The sequence below is a fragment of the Doryrhamphus excisus genome, linkage group LG3 (assembly GCF_037039965.1).
Source record: "Doryrhamphus excisus strain RoL-2023G ecotype Guam linkage group LG3, RoL_Dexc_Guam_v1.1, whole genome shotgun sequence".
In the NCBI taxonomy this organism is placed as follows: domain Eukaryota; kingdom Metazoa; phylum Chordata; class Actinopteri; order Syngnathiformes; family Syngnathidae; genus Doryrhamphus; species Doryrhamphus excisus.
In genome coordinates this window covers 12,903,882-12,917,070 of record NC_136359.1, presented here as the reverse complement: position 1 = coordinate 12,917,070, position 13,189 = coordinate 12,903,882, and the positions used below count along the sequence as shown (strand labels likewise).

The following is a 13,189-nucleotide window of genomic DNA, read 5'->3' as shown; positions in this document are numbered from 1 at the left end:
ACTACTTGAAAATGATATGGCACTTACAGAGAAAATACTGAATATGATCATGATTTGGAATCACCTATGCAAGCACCATCCAGGTACTGCAAGTGTCTCCCTATTGTCTGATTAAAAAGTATTACATCACACTTACACTAAAGACATTACACAGGCTGTACAAAGTCATGCATGTAAAAAATGTTTCTGGCCAACTGTGTACACTCAAATGGTAGACGGGGCTTGCACACTAAGCAGAGAAGCCACGCTGACGGTGACCTCACCTTGGGTTTCTGCCATATAAATGATCAGGAAATCTGCCCATTCAAAAAATGTTTAAAATGATTCTAATCATACAGAACATACATATATAATGAAGTTAAATGGACAAATGTGAATATTTACCAATTTTTTCATCATACCTGCCTCCACTGACTGCAGGTCACTGATTCAAGCTGATACTAGTCACAATCGCACTACACAGTAAATTATGAAGATTTCAAACTGCAAATGTCCACTTGTGCAGGTCTGTGTCTCTTACAGTTTGTCTTGTCACCTGGAAGCTCAAGCTGATCCTAGAACTGTACGACTTATGCACCAACCACGAGCACATCCCATTTGCATTATAGGGAACGTCAGTACTTTGGGGGTGAGAAACTTGATCACTGCAAAATAAGGGTCCCAATAAGTCCAAAAAACACTTATACTGCATACAGTTAAACTGTACAAAAACAGTGCATTTACTATTCAGATATCGTCTGAGGTTCAGCTTGCAACATCCAATTTAGATGAGCTCTGATATGATTTGCTGAAGTCATTATTTCACAATGATAATCATGTCAGGCTTTTCCATTTGTGCATCATAATTGCGCATGGTGCCACAATGAAAAATGATGACTACATTATCGCTTATCTGCTCATCTGGATGTTCTAAACACACGTAGTGGGAGTTACAATGAACACTGCTCGTTTTGTGTTTATCGACAGTCACAAAGTGGTCATACACAACATCTAGTGACATTTACACAGGGAATGATGATCTCTGAATCTCAGTAAGTTGTAAACATTTCCACCCCCATGGCAGTGAGTACACTATACTGATAATATAACTAATATTGGTACAGGAAATGTGTAAAACCATATATATTTCCTTCTACAAGAGAAGGAAAGACAAGACACCCGACAAATGGGACGCACCTGACACTCATTGTTCTGAGCAGGAGTCTCCACTTCACCAGCTTGGCTGAGGGATGCTGCTCTGCTTGGCTGTGCTCCTCGAAGCATCACTGTTATGGATGCAGGGGCTTTCTGCCCTAATGACAACACACAAATACAAACACTCAGCACTAAATGTTATTTCACCGTGACACAAAATTGCCTTTTTTGTTCAATGCAAGGCAAACTGATAACTTGACAAAAAAGAGAATCAATGCAAATATGTAGGTTGTAGTTGAGTGGGAAAGAAATGCGGCCAATGCAATTGATGCAAACTGATGATAAAGTCGGGGGAAACAACACAGAAGCAATTAACGACCAGGAAGATTCCAGTTTTTATTGTTACTTCAGGGACAAGTTGTGAAAGGTCAATACATCTTGGCATGTGTACTTTTTGGGATATTACATGCAGGTGATTCAGTGGAAGGTTTACAAAATATTATGGAATGATGAGGCAAATAAAAAAAAGAATAACAAACCAGACAACAAAAACATAATGACCAACTCTCTATCATACAGTTTCATACATTTTCTACATAGACATAGTATGTAAAACATAAGCCAGACTTTTTCAAATGCTGTGTGGCTGGCCTGTTATTTGACAACAGTCAAACATGCTACACACATACACACACACACACTTTGTCATCAGAGCTGCCCTCTTACACAACCACGCTCATCTAGCATTTCCAGCAACAAAAGATGGAAAAAACAAAAAAAAACTCAGTTGTTCATCGCGGTCGTCGTGCTTTGGCAGTTCTAGACATACCAGCGGTCTGGTTGGTGATGTGGGCCAAGCCTGGCAAACTGCTGGCGAGCTTGGCCAGTCCACCATTTGTTAGGAGTTGGTGAATGGCGTTGGTTTTAGCTATACCCCCTGTCGTGACCACAGGCACCGCGCGGAGAAGAGTGCTGCTGCTGGTGGTCGAGACAGTGCTCAAGACCTGACCCTGGGGCTTGCCACAGAACACCTTAGGATGGAAAAAGCAGACAAAAATGAACTAAAATACAAAGTGCATCATAAGTTATTGCTGTGATAGGGCCTATGCTTTTCAAGCTTGTGGCTCAATTGCTGCCATACCTGTGTGCTTCCTGTGTTGGCTTCTGCAGGGGGCAAGCTAGGTGTTTTGGTGACGATCTCCTGAAGACTGAAACTTAGGCCTTGAAGCAGACTGCTTGCGGAAGATGCTGCACACACACAAACAAAAGCAGTGAAACAATAAGAGATCAAACTATTCTATTCAAAAAGAAAATGTCAAAATCTCAATCCCAGCCCATATGGCTGTGTGGACATGACAACCTCAAACACACAACACACACACCACAAGTCCAAAGGGTAAAGTTTAGGACAAGTGACACACAGCGATGGTGCAAGAGGTCAATGACATTTGCTTAAATATGCTCAAGCTCACTCCAAAATGGTCACAATTGCTCTTTGTGGTGGCGATGGTGAGGCAAGTGCGCGGCGGAGGCTAGAGCAGCACAGTTGAGAGTACAATTAAGCGTGCAGGGCGGGGGCAAGGCAGGGCAGAGATACCTTGGGCAGTAGCCGGAGCTTGCGCCTGGAATGGTGTGGACGACCCTGACACCATGCAAGGTTGCACGCTGTTGAAGGAGCTGGAGCCTGGGGACAGGGCACCAGACACCTCTGAGAGACTACCAGACCTGCAGTGACAGACATAACCACCAGTCTACTGAAGAGCCACCTCAGCAAGTGCTCTGTGGTCAAACTCTCAGCTCTCAAACTCTGTGCGCAACAGCCCCTCTGCACTAGACACACTCTTGTCCGACTAGGTGGAAGTGGGGCGTGGGTATGGTTAGGGGTTTAGTTTTACGCTGGTCATTATGGCCATGTATAGCTGGGCAGGCTAGCTTACCGCTGGCTTGTGAGAAGTCCAGAGAGCTCTTTGGCTCCAGCCACAGTCTGTCCCATTGATAATGCAAGAGGCTTTCCAGAGACCCCAACTGCAAAAAAGAGCATTGAATGTAATTCAAGTCTGATACGAGTTTGGAACATTACTCACATCTATATAAAAAGTAAATTGGCCTTTTCAGAGCGTCAGAATTAGCGGGTTTACAAGACAAGATGTACCTATGATTATATATATACACACACATTTACATTTATTAGCTAACTATCAATTATTGGTAACTTAATATAGATTGCATATTGCAATATAGTTTTTACATTAAAGAACTACAGTTCCCATGATGCTTAGAGTGTAGAAGCAAAAGTAGGTCCAAATTAGACTCTACTATAACACGTTTTGATAGAAGACTTATGCAGCGATGGTGTTTTGATCTAACAAATCAGAATTAAATGTAGACAACAGGCCACCGCACGATGGAGGAGTGGTAAGCATGTCGGGAGATCAGGAAGACCTGGATTCGAATCTCCGCTTGAGCATCTGTGTGGAGTTTGCATGTTCTCCCGGTGCGTGGGTTTTCTCCGGGTACTCCGGTTTCTTCCCACACTCTAAATTGTGCATAAGTATGAATGTGAGTGTGAATAGTTGTTGGTCTATATGTGCGATTGGCTGGCGACCGGAGGTGCCCAAAGACAGCTGGGATAGGCTCCAGCATACCTGCGACCCTGGAGTACAAGATAACTAACCTTCCTGTGCAGCTTGACTGATGCTGCCCCCGGCTGACTCGCTTTGGGAAACAATTGTGACCTTGATCTTGGCCCGCTTTGACGCTTTACTCTGTGTAGGACTTGGTGTTTGCCTCCTCTTGCCACGAGGCCTCAGTTCATCTCTGTCCAACGCCTCCACCTGATCACTTGTCACTACGGAGCAGGACATGGATGGTTACTGATGTGACGGTACAGGGTGAACGAAAAGTGAAATAGCATTATCTGTCTGCCAAAATCAGTCAACAGAATATGTGCAAGTTAAAACAGAGTCAAAAGCAACAGTAAAATGTGGACAGCATTTTACATACACAACAATAATAATATTTGAGTAAGGCTGCTTCAAGTACTGGGGAGGGGACGCCTGGGTGAGATAAAGCAGTGGGTTACAGAGCGTATCTGTCATTTATGAAAGAGGTCTTCGTAGAAATGCATTTAATATACTTATTAAAATGGACAAAAAAAACTTCAACAGACAAAAGATTCATTTATTATGTATTTTTCAATTTTGCAAAAAGACTAAAAAAAAGATATTTAAAGACAGCTTTGTTTTATTTTTCATTCACATTTCAGCTTCTCTTTACATTTTGTCCTTTTGTTATTTTTTGATGAGGCATTTATTTGCTCCAGTGGATGACACGGAACATCTATTAAAGTGGGGGAAATCTGTTAAATTGCTTTGTCTGGATTTGACATATTTGTGTCAGTATGGAAACAATGGGGCATGTGGACACCAAAGAAAGGCGGGAAGAGAGACAGGACAGTGAGAAAAGGGGATAGGCTACTTACCAAAAATACAGGGAGGAGTACCTGGAGGAAGGTTTTTCCTCACAAGCATGTTTTGTTTCATAAAAGCAGCAAACTGAGCTGGAATGAATCGGAAAAAAGAGGGGAAAGTAGGCCAGAGAGGGAAGTTGAAGAAAGAGGAGAGACAAGAGTATTTCAGTCACGTTCCATCTTGCCCCATCAGATGTCGTGACATGATTTTCGCCCCTAAATATTCATCTACAAATCACTTATACCGCTGTTTTCACACACCATCATGTCTCCTCAGCTACGCCACACGCTTTAATATTAAAAGATTAGTTTCAGGTTGTGAGGGGACGCTAGCTTTGCACATGCGTATGTGACTGTGTACTTCAGTGTTGGTCTTGTCTTACCTTGGGCCTGCTTGTGAGAGAGCACTGTGCCCGAGCGCTGCATGTGAGTCTTCAGGAGTTGCGTGGCTGTAATCAGACTGGACTTCTGAGCTGGTGAGAGACCAGCCTTGGGTTTGGGACTTGATGTGGGACTACTGCAGACACTGGACAGATCCTGTAGAAAAAAAAAAAGCAAAGATTGTGACACTGTTATTCTCAATGTGCTCTGATATGAAGGAGTGGAAAAAGCTACTTCAAACACAAATTCTGGGCTGTTGTTTTTCTATATAATATTAATTTTGATGCAGACAAAAATGTGAATTAATCTATAAAAACTGTCACAAAGTGATAACTGACTGACCTCTGACCCCGATGGGGAGATGGGGACTCTCATAGCGGGCGAGGAAGGTCGTCCTCGCTCCATGTCAAAGGGGACTTCTCGTCGAGGCCTCCTCTTCTTCTCTGTGTCCATGTCTCTCGTCTCCCCTGAGCCATGGCTGTGGCTCTCTGCTCTTGTGAGGACGCCTGACAAGAAGTCTGCAATCTCATCCTGTTATGCAACAACAACAAAATATTTTCCGTTTGGGTTTCCAGAGTTTTGTAGAAACATCAAAACTGGACAATGAGAGTAAAATATGGTTTTCAAGAACCAACCTGAATGCAGCGGTCAACCATTGTCTGCGTCAGTCCCTCCGATTTCATTTTGGCAGAATTGATTCTGCAGAGAGAAAATATTTATTGTTACCACCAAACGCCATAACTTATTTTAGAGGTTATATACAGTATCAGATACCGTGACTCACCTGATGTTATCATCGGCTCCTCCCACCACCACCATGCTGTTATCTGCCCTTAGTTTCTCTCTGAACTCCTCCATTCCTTCGACGCTACACTGCAGTGCGTTTTGACCGACCACAAACAACACTGGAGTCTTCATGTCCAGCAGTGGGTCATCCACATCCTACAAGACAGTCCCACAATGACATCACAACTACTGACAACAAACCTTGGACAGCAAGGCATTAAAAATATTCAATAAATTCTTTGAGGCCTACCCCTCTTGGACCGTTGACTGTCAGCAGGGGGAAGCCGAGACAAACCACAGCAGTCAGATATTCCATGAGGGACACCTGTTGAAATGTTACTATTCAATCAGCAGATGATCTTTTCCATTTGTGTGGGAGCAAAACATGAAAATACGACAAAAGATAATAATGTCACAAATATACAGTAAGAACCCTTACATGACAAGCTATGAGCGCGCCAGCGTTCCAACCAACCAAGATGATGGGTTTGTGGGGGAAGTGACTGTGAACCTGGGTGTGAAATTGATTGAAATAGGAAACATCAATACACAGCAGGAACATTTGACAGTGTTCCTTTTTTTTCTGAGAAACAATATATACCTGTGTAATAACCTTTCAACATGGAAACACAATATCATAGGGTCAACGTTAAAATATCCAAGTACATGTCAAAATGATGTAATTTATCCTACATTCTTAAATAGTAATAATTTAATCTTGAGTATGAGCTTTTTGGTTTTCAAGCACATTCTTTCCATGCAAATAAACAGAAAATAGTGCAGCTACATGAAACCCCTAATTTTAATGGCAGGTTTTCACATGACTATGTACTATTAAAATAAATCTCATGATAAACAGGAAACAGTCTGAAAATAGAAACAATAAAGGCAGCAGAAATGGGCCTAAACCGCTATGCCAGCATAACAAATGAATAGCAACTCTACCTCAATGACCTTGGCCCTTACGGTTCCCAGCATGTGCTCCAGACACTGTGTGATGCCGATATTGGCCCCGCTGGTGACATGAGTGTGTATGGGGATGACCTGATATAGAAGTAACTGACATCAGCACTTTGAGAGAAAACAAGAACAGAATTGTTGGCATGGTATGTTATAGTATGCAAGTGTCACCTTTCCCAGACAGGAAAGCTGCGACTGCCAGAATCTCATTCGCCGGGATGTCGACAGGGCTGGATTTGTTGGACTTGATGGTGCAATGAGGATGAGTGGTGACCCAGGGAGCTTGCTCTGAAACATGGTAGAAGAAAGGCAGATTTTGGAGTTTAAGCTCTAACAAACCACAAACTGAAATTAAACAGTCTTTCTTTGAATAGTGGGATTTTACCGGTTTGTTTTGAGACAGAACCCCAACAGCTGGGTCCCAGGGACGTTTCAGTAACAATGACAGGGCCTCAGCACTAGGGGCACCCGTCTTTGCAGATGGCAGCAACATTCTGTCAATGAGTGAGGGCAACTTCCCAGATAGAGAAAAAAATAGCATCAAAAATCCCAACTCTGAGACAGACAGTGGCCCATTCATCTGACATACCTTGCTTTTCAGAGTTTGCAGAACATCCAAGTAGGCTGCAAGCATGGCAAGACTCAGCGATTCAATTAGAATGGTATGTAACCACTGTGTCAGCTTGGTGTCCCAGTTAACGCTTGCTAAGGCATGCCGCACCTTTCTGGCACATTTGTCCACAGCTATCCTACGTAATATTGGCTCATTGGGTGCCTGAGGGAGATCACACAACCATAAGGCAATGATGTTTTGAATTATTTTAATGCAAAAGCTGAATTATACTATTGCAAAGTCACAACGGCAGCCTTTCTGATGGCGTCTTTGTCCATTTATAGCTATTCAGCAAAGGGCAATTCTCATCTCTTTGACTATCTATTTAGCTTCTGGTGCCGTTGTAAAAAATAGCGACCGAAGTGACATCTACATTTAACTTAAGGCTTGCTGCTAAAAATGCATGTCCATGCAATCATGCTTTGTCTTGGGCCACCTATTCCACTCATGTTCTTCTAAAGTTGAGCATGGATGAGAGCAGTCACACTAGCCAAATGTGCCCGACTTCACATAACAAACTTACAACCGGTGACTTTGTGTTAAATTCTTCAAATTAAAGCAGGGTAAACTTACATTTTCATTGGCCAAGCGAGCTAGCCTCTCGATTTGAAGTGCTTTAAGGACTTTATTGAACAATTTGGTCTGAGCGACTGACCATGCCGTCCTGTAAGAACAATGATAATGTCAAAACTATTAACTTTGACAGGGAACCTGGATTGCTCGATGTGGTTGGCTTACTTGTTTATGTGCTCGTCCCAGTCATCAGGGGGTGGCGGACTATCCGCTACAGTTCGAGCAAAGAGAACATGTCGCTCACACTCTTTCATTACGCTCAGAGCTTTGTTGTTATCATACAGAGGAACCGGTTTGGGTGTGATTGTCTCCACATCTATTAAACCTTCAGAGTCTCTGCAAAAGAACACAGACATTATTGCAAGTAGGTCAGTTTAAAAATAGAATCTGGACAGACTGAATGTGTAGACACTACGATAAGAACTCACGGTGAAACTTCAGGCTGTCGTCGAGGGGTGACAAAGAGCGTTCTGGTGGGACGAGCGCTGCTGGCATCTGGGTGAGCATTCCACGGTTTGGCGTAGCTATGATCCAGACACACCAAATCCAGCTCCCTCTCATGAGCTGACAACTGGAAGAGCAAGGACGTAGCCATCTTTCTTGCCGAGATCTGGTAGTCCTTATCCCCACCACGATGCATCGTCCCGTTGGACCTAAACAACTTAGGTTTAAGAGCTACAGGGGAGGTACACTGATTATTAATAAGCACAGAATACATTTATTTCCGTTTTTATCGTTTTCAAAGCAAAATCACGTTACACGGCGGCCAACTCAGAATTGGTTTATTTTCATCTAATTGACTTGCATGGCAATTGTTGATCGCTCATTCAGGATTCTGTATCATTGCAGTAAGACTTGAACAGGAATCGCACGAACACGTCCACAATTTATTAATTCAGAAGCAGGGAAGAGGCGAGAATGTGACTGATGTTTAAGCATAATTAACGGACCTTCAGTTATGTAATATATTTTTTTCCGAAGCTTGCAGGTGCTTTGTGTCATACACTGAGCACCACCCGTGACACTCATCAATATCACGCCATATTTGAATGTTTTGTGAGGGCCGTGACGTCTTAAACGTACATATCGTGTAACGCATCTAATTAAATCGTTAAGATATGTTGAAAAAGGCTTCATATTAGCGAGGAATGTACACGCTTTGAGACGCCAGTGGTTGCAGTGGGTGGGTTGGCCTAGCATGCTAACGTTAGCTTTGTTAGCTACAAGCTAAAAGAAACACTATGTAGCTCACCTTTGGCTTTATCCGCCCATTTGTTGCCGTTGCGGTTTAAAGTGTTGCTGTCTACCCAACCAGGATGAACCAACACATATTTATTCTCAATTAACTGAAGTTACATAAACTACATACGTATTGCGTGTTCATGTCCCTTGTTTTTGTTGTGTGCACTGTTGCCAGGTAAGCGCTCCACCGTCCCCCTTAGGCTTCGTGTATAGAAATCGCCTAACTTAGCTTGGTGTGTAACAAAACTGGCAACCCAGGCTGTGGCGCGTTATTTAAGTGAATCGTGCACTTCTCGGCTGCAGTCTGGCTGCGCAATTCCATGACTGTCTGAGGCTTAACTTTGCCACACTACCTTTAATTCATATTTAATTTGCCGTCCAGGCCAAGTTTGCAAAGCCTGGTTTCGCATTCAGGACAAAAAAATAGAAAATAATAAAATAAAATATAAAATCAGGACTAAACCACTCTGGTTTACATAATTCCGTCATAAATCCGTCAACAGCGACTCACTCCCCACTTCGTGTTCTGAGTTGTAGTCTAATCAAGAGTTTGGCTTCTCAAAACAATACCCCTTCAAAAGCAAGATACATTTGCATCACAAAAATGCCTATTAGAAAAAAATCAGACCTCACAAATAGCTCGTTCTTTATATTCTGTCCATTGTTATGCATATTTGCTTCACTGTTTTCACAGTGTTTACTGTACTGCCGTTATAGTGAAAGTAAACATGTCTGACTACAAAACAAGTAAGGACAACATTCCTTTGAGCATGAAGCCAAAGGTGCTAATGGGCGGCACAAATGAGCTAGTTCTTACCTGTGGTACTGGAACAGCAGAACTCCTCAAAACACATCTCATCTTCTGTCCCCAGGACAGATGAACATAATCAACATAACAAACAAATATCCAGCTTAAGAGTAAGACTGTGTACTTTTTCATACAGGTTGTAGCTTACACCTTTCATGACAGAGCAAATCTGTTTAGCATGTAAGGGCATTTAGATCAACAATACTATCTGCCTCAATGGCTGGACGGGACACCCACCAAAAAAAAAGACATTGTCTATTCTGCATCGTGAGACACTCTCCAACACAAACAAATAAAAAATAAAACAAAAATTGTGTACTCCTCTAGAAAGAGACTTCAAAACATTAAGCTTCAAGTTCAATGGTTATTACTAGTGTGTGTAACTGGAGTTTGACCCCTGATGACAAAAATGAAAAAAAAAAAAAACAACGATTATAAAGGATATTATTTCCAAGTAATTGATCCATACAAACATCATGATTCAACCACAGAAACCAAAAAAAAGAAATGAATGGATTGCAATTTAGAACTTTTTATTGCAAATAGCAAATATAACTCAAATGAAAAAGTAAACAACATGACCATTCAACAACAACTAAGACTGATTTATTTTTAAATATATTGTTTTAATCTGTGGTGTCATGATTGTACTATTAACTTGCTTTGAAATGTGTACCTTCTGTCTATATGGGAAACTAGATATGCTCCTTGTGGATTAATGATGTGCCCAATGAACTTTAACTTCTTTTGTCAATGTCTTTCCCTGCAAATGAATGTGTAATGTTTGTTTTCCCTCTTTTTTTCCCTTCTATTCCCTCTATTGACCCTCAGGAGGTGGTGACCACAAGGTGAACACCCTTAACTTGTCCCTATTTAATACCAAAGGCTTGAGGCAGAAGCTATAGTCGTTCACGTTAATCATTTGTGGATTGATCATTTTCTTGTCTTAAATGAAACCAACAGCAACTATGGTAAGTTTATTTATTTATTTATTTTTACAAATTTGGGATAGTAAGTTAACAGCTATGTTTTAAAATATGCTGATAGAAGGATGTATTTTTGTTCCTCTAAGACAACTTATCTGTGTCTGGCTTTGCTGCTATTTGCCCTGCTGCCACCATCACATGCAGCATGCATCCGACAGTCGGTCAGAGGTAAAAAAAAAAACAACAAAAAAACCCAAAAAACAATATTTGTTACTCTACACACATGAAATAATGTTCTTTTCACATCTCATATTGTGAATAAAAAAAGATAGCGTTCATTCAGTATGTTTGGAGAATGATTACTGTTCTTTCTACCCTTGTAGCCGATGCAACACATTGCTTTGATGAGGCGGACAATAAGTGGTACCCCATTGGATCAAGTTGGAGGAACAGTGCCTGCATGGAATGCACTTGCGATGAATGTTGCGATGCGTAAGTCCAAAAGGCCACACATGTCCAAGTCTTTCATTGTTTAAAATGTCTCTATGTTGATTGTGTGTCAATTGTTTATTGACAGGTATTCCACTCCCACACGCTACCCTGAAGATTGTGTGTTAGTTTTTGACCGTGTGGCATGTAAATACAATGTTCACAAGAGGGATAACCCTAATCAACCATGTCCGATTTTCGGGTCAGTTGGGAAGTGATGAAGAAAACGACATCCTTCACTCAGCCTTTTATACATTTGCCACACAAAGAGCCAAGCTCATGGAAGTAGAACGTGTGATGTACTTACAAATGTATAAGGTGAAAAGTGGAAACAATAAAACATACAATACCATATTGAGTATTTTTGGGGAAATCTTTGATCATTTCATTTGATTGTGCTATGTTTTTGTCAATAATAAATGAATAAATTATTTAGCCCTGCAGGGGAAATAGCATGCAATGGAAAATAAGAACACAACCAAAAGTATAATATAAAAGGATCATATCTGAAATGTGTACATTTTTAAATATAAAATGTGCAAAAGACAAAAAGTTGACAAAATATACATTTTAAATGGCATCAAAGAAGAACTCATGTACATTTAAGTTGAGGCTCAAACATAATATACTGCGCATTAGTTTAGCAGAATAATCTAACCTCCAGTTTCAAGACTTTTAGCAGAAAATGCCACTTACAGCGTTGTAAGGTTTCAGAAGTGTTTCTAAGGTGGATGTCTCCTAAAAAGAATAAGAAGAATCTGTTGGTTTTCATGACATCATTTTGACATGGGAATGTTGTTTGCCTATGCTATCTGCAATCTGTTGACTTGCCTTTTTGACTAGTTTAGGCATTTAAAAACACTAAATCAACAACGCCCTTTCAACTCACCTTGAATGTGTATTTGTACAGTTTTGGTGAAACAAACCTGATAATGTGTCTTTTTACACCGGTTCTTATCATAAAGACACAATACTATGATAGTCCTAATGGATCAAAAATGCTGAATTGCCTATAAAAACACAGTAAAATCAATGTCCTCATTCAGTCCTGGGTGTATTGTGGCTTGCAGTTTATACATCCAAAAGATCTGATGTTGTTTCAAGTCTTTAATTTTTCATTTTCCATCTGATGACTCAGATTGGGTGAGATTTTTAAAGGAGACCTATGATACTCATTTTTCAGTCCTTCGTATTGAGTTGTGGACTCCTACAGAGCAGCTACACACAATAATCAGCACAGAAAGCTTTCTTGTTCTTTCAGAATCCCCACCTATTCCAGATGTATTTATTTGGAGTTCAAGATGTCTCTCATGGAAAGTAGCTTTAGCATTTTAGCTTCGGTAACATGTAATGTTGTGGAATGATTGTGGTGGGAAATGGCTTTTAGCAACCTCGCTCCTGTATGCACACTCTATAATGCTACACAGACAACCACTTTTGTTCCATTACTTACACAAAATAAACACAGTTAGAGCAAGCACTTACTGCTTGTTCATCTGACACTTCGAGACAACGTTGGAAAGGCGGTCAGGCTTCAGCAACAGTTCGTGTTCATGTTCATAAAACAGTCAAGTGTGAACTGCCATTGACAAGGATGTATTTCTATTCCTCTAAGGCAACGTATCTGTCTCTGTTGCTATGTGTGTGCCCTGTTGCCACTATATGCGCATGCAGCCGATGGTCGGCCATAATAATCTAATGGTTTTCACGAGATCATTTTGATATGGGTTTGCCTTTGTGACTAGTTTAGGCATTAACACTATACACTGTTTTGTTTAGGCAAAACACACTAAATCAACAAAACTAAC

General features: G+C 41.1%; 2 protein-coding genes across 5 annotated transcripts; one reads left to right on the top strand and one right to left on the bottom strand.

The window, feature by feature from the left end:
* On the bottom strand, nucleotides 1-9,356 carry kansl3 (KAT8 regulatory NSL complex subunit 3). 4 transcript variants are annotated; one of them, XM_078789672.1, is made up of 22 exons: nucleotides 9,169-9,356; nucleotides 8,345-8,591; nucleotides 8,082-8,252; nucleotides 7,917-8,007; nucleotides 7,320-7,505; nucleotides 7,116-7,244; nucleotides 6,902-7,018; nucleotides 6,716-6,814; nucleotides 6,210-6,281; nucleotides 6,021-6,095; nucleotides 5,769-5,926; nucleotides 5,620-5,683; nucleotides 5,327-5,515; nucleotides 4,987-5,140; nucleotides 4,616-4,693; nucleotides 3,809-3,982; nucleotides 3,072-3,159; nucleotides 2,732-2,859; nucleotides 2,276-2,382; nucleotides 1,964-2,165; nucleotides 1,177-1,292; nucleotides 1-644 (listed from the first exon to the last, which is right to left on the bottom strand). In XM_078789672.1, exons 2-22 carry the CDS (start codon nucleotides 8,554-8,556, stop codon nucleotides 642-644), a joined length of 2,613 nt encoding a protein of 870 aa, XP_078645798.1. In that variant the 5' UTR covers nucleotides 8,557-8,591; nucleotides 9,169-9,356; the 3' UTR covers nucleotides 1-641. The 4 variants fall into 4 exon arrangements, with proteins under 4 accessions (XP_078645798.1, XP_057927552.2, XP_078645799.1 ...); XM_058071569.2 differs by lacking the exon at nucleotides 4,616-4,693 and having other exon boundaries at nucleotides 9,169-9,354; XM_078789673.1 differs by lacking the exons at nucleotides 1-644; nucleotides 1,177-1,292 and having other exon boundaries at nucleotides 2,018-2,165; nucleotides 2,732-2,818; nucleotides 9,169-9,354.
* A 1,441-nt stretch (nucleotides 9,357-10,797) lies between these two features.
* msmbl (microseminoprotein, beta-like) lies at nucleotides 10,798-11,735 on the top strand. The gene is made up of 4 exons (XM_058071570.2): nucleotides 10,798-10,937; nucleotides 11,039-11,120; nucleotides 11,276-11,384; nucleotides 11,470-11,735. Exons 1-4 carry the CDS (start codon nucleotides 10,917-10,919, stop codon nucleotides 11,597-11,599), a joined length of 342 nt encoding a protein of 113 aa, XP_057927553.2. The 5' UTR covers nucleotides 10,798-10,916; the 3' UTR covers nucleotides 11,600-11,735.
* Nucleotides 11,736-13,189: the final 1,454 nt, after the last annotated feature.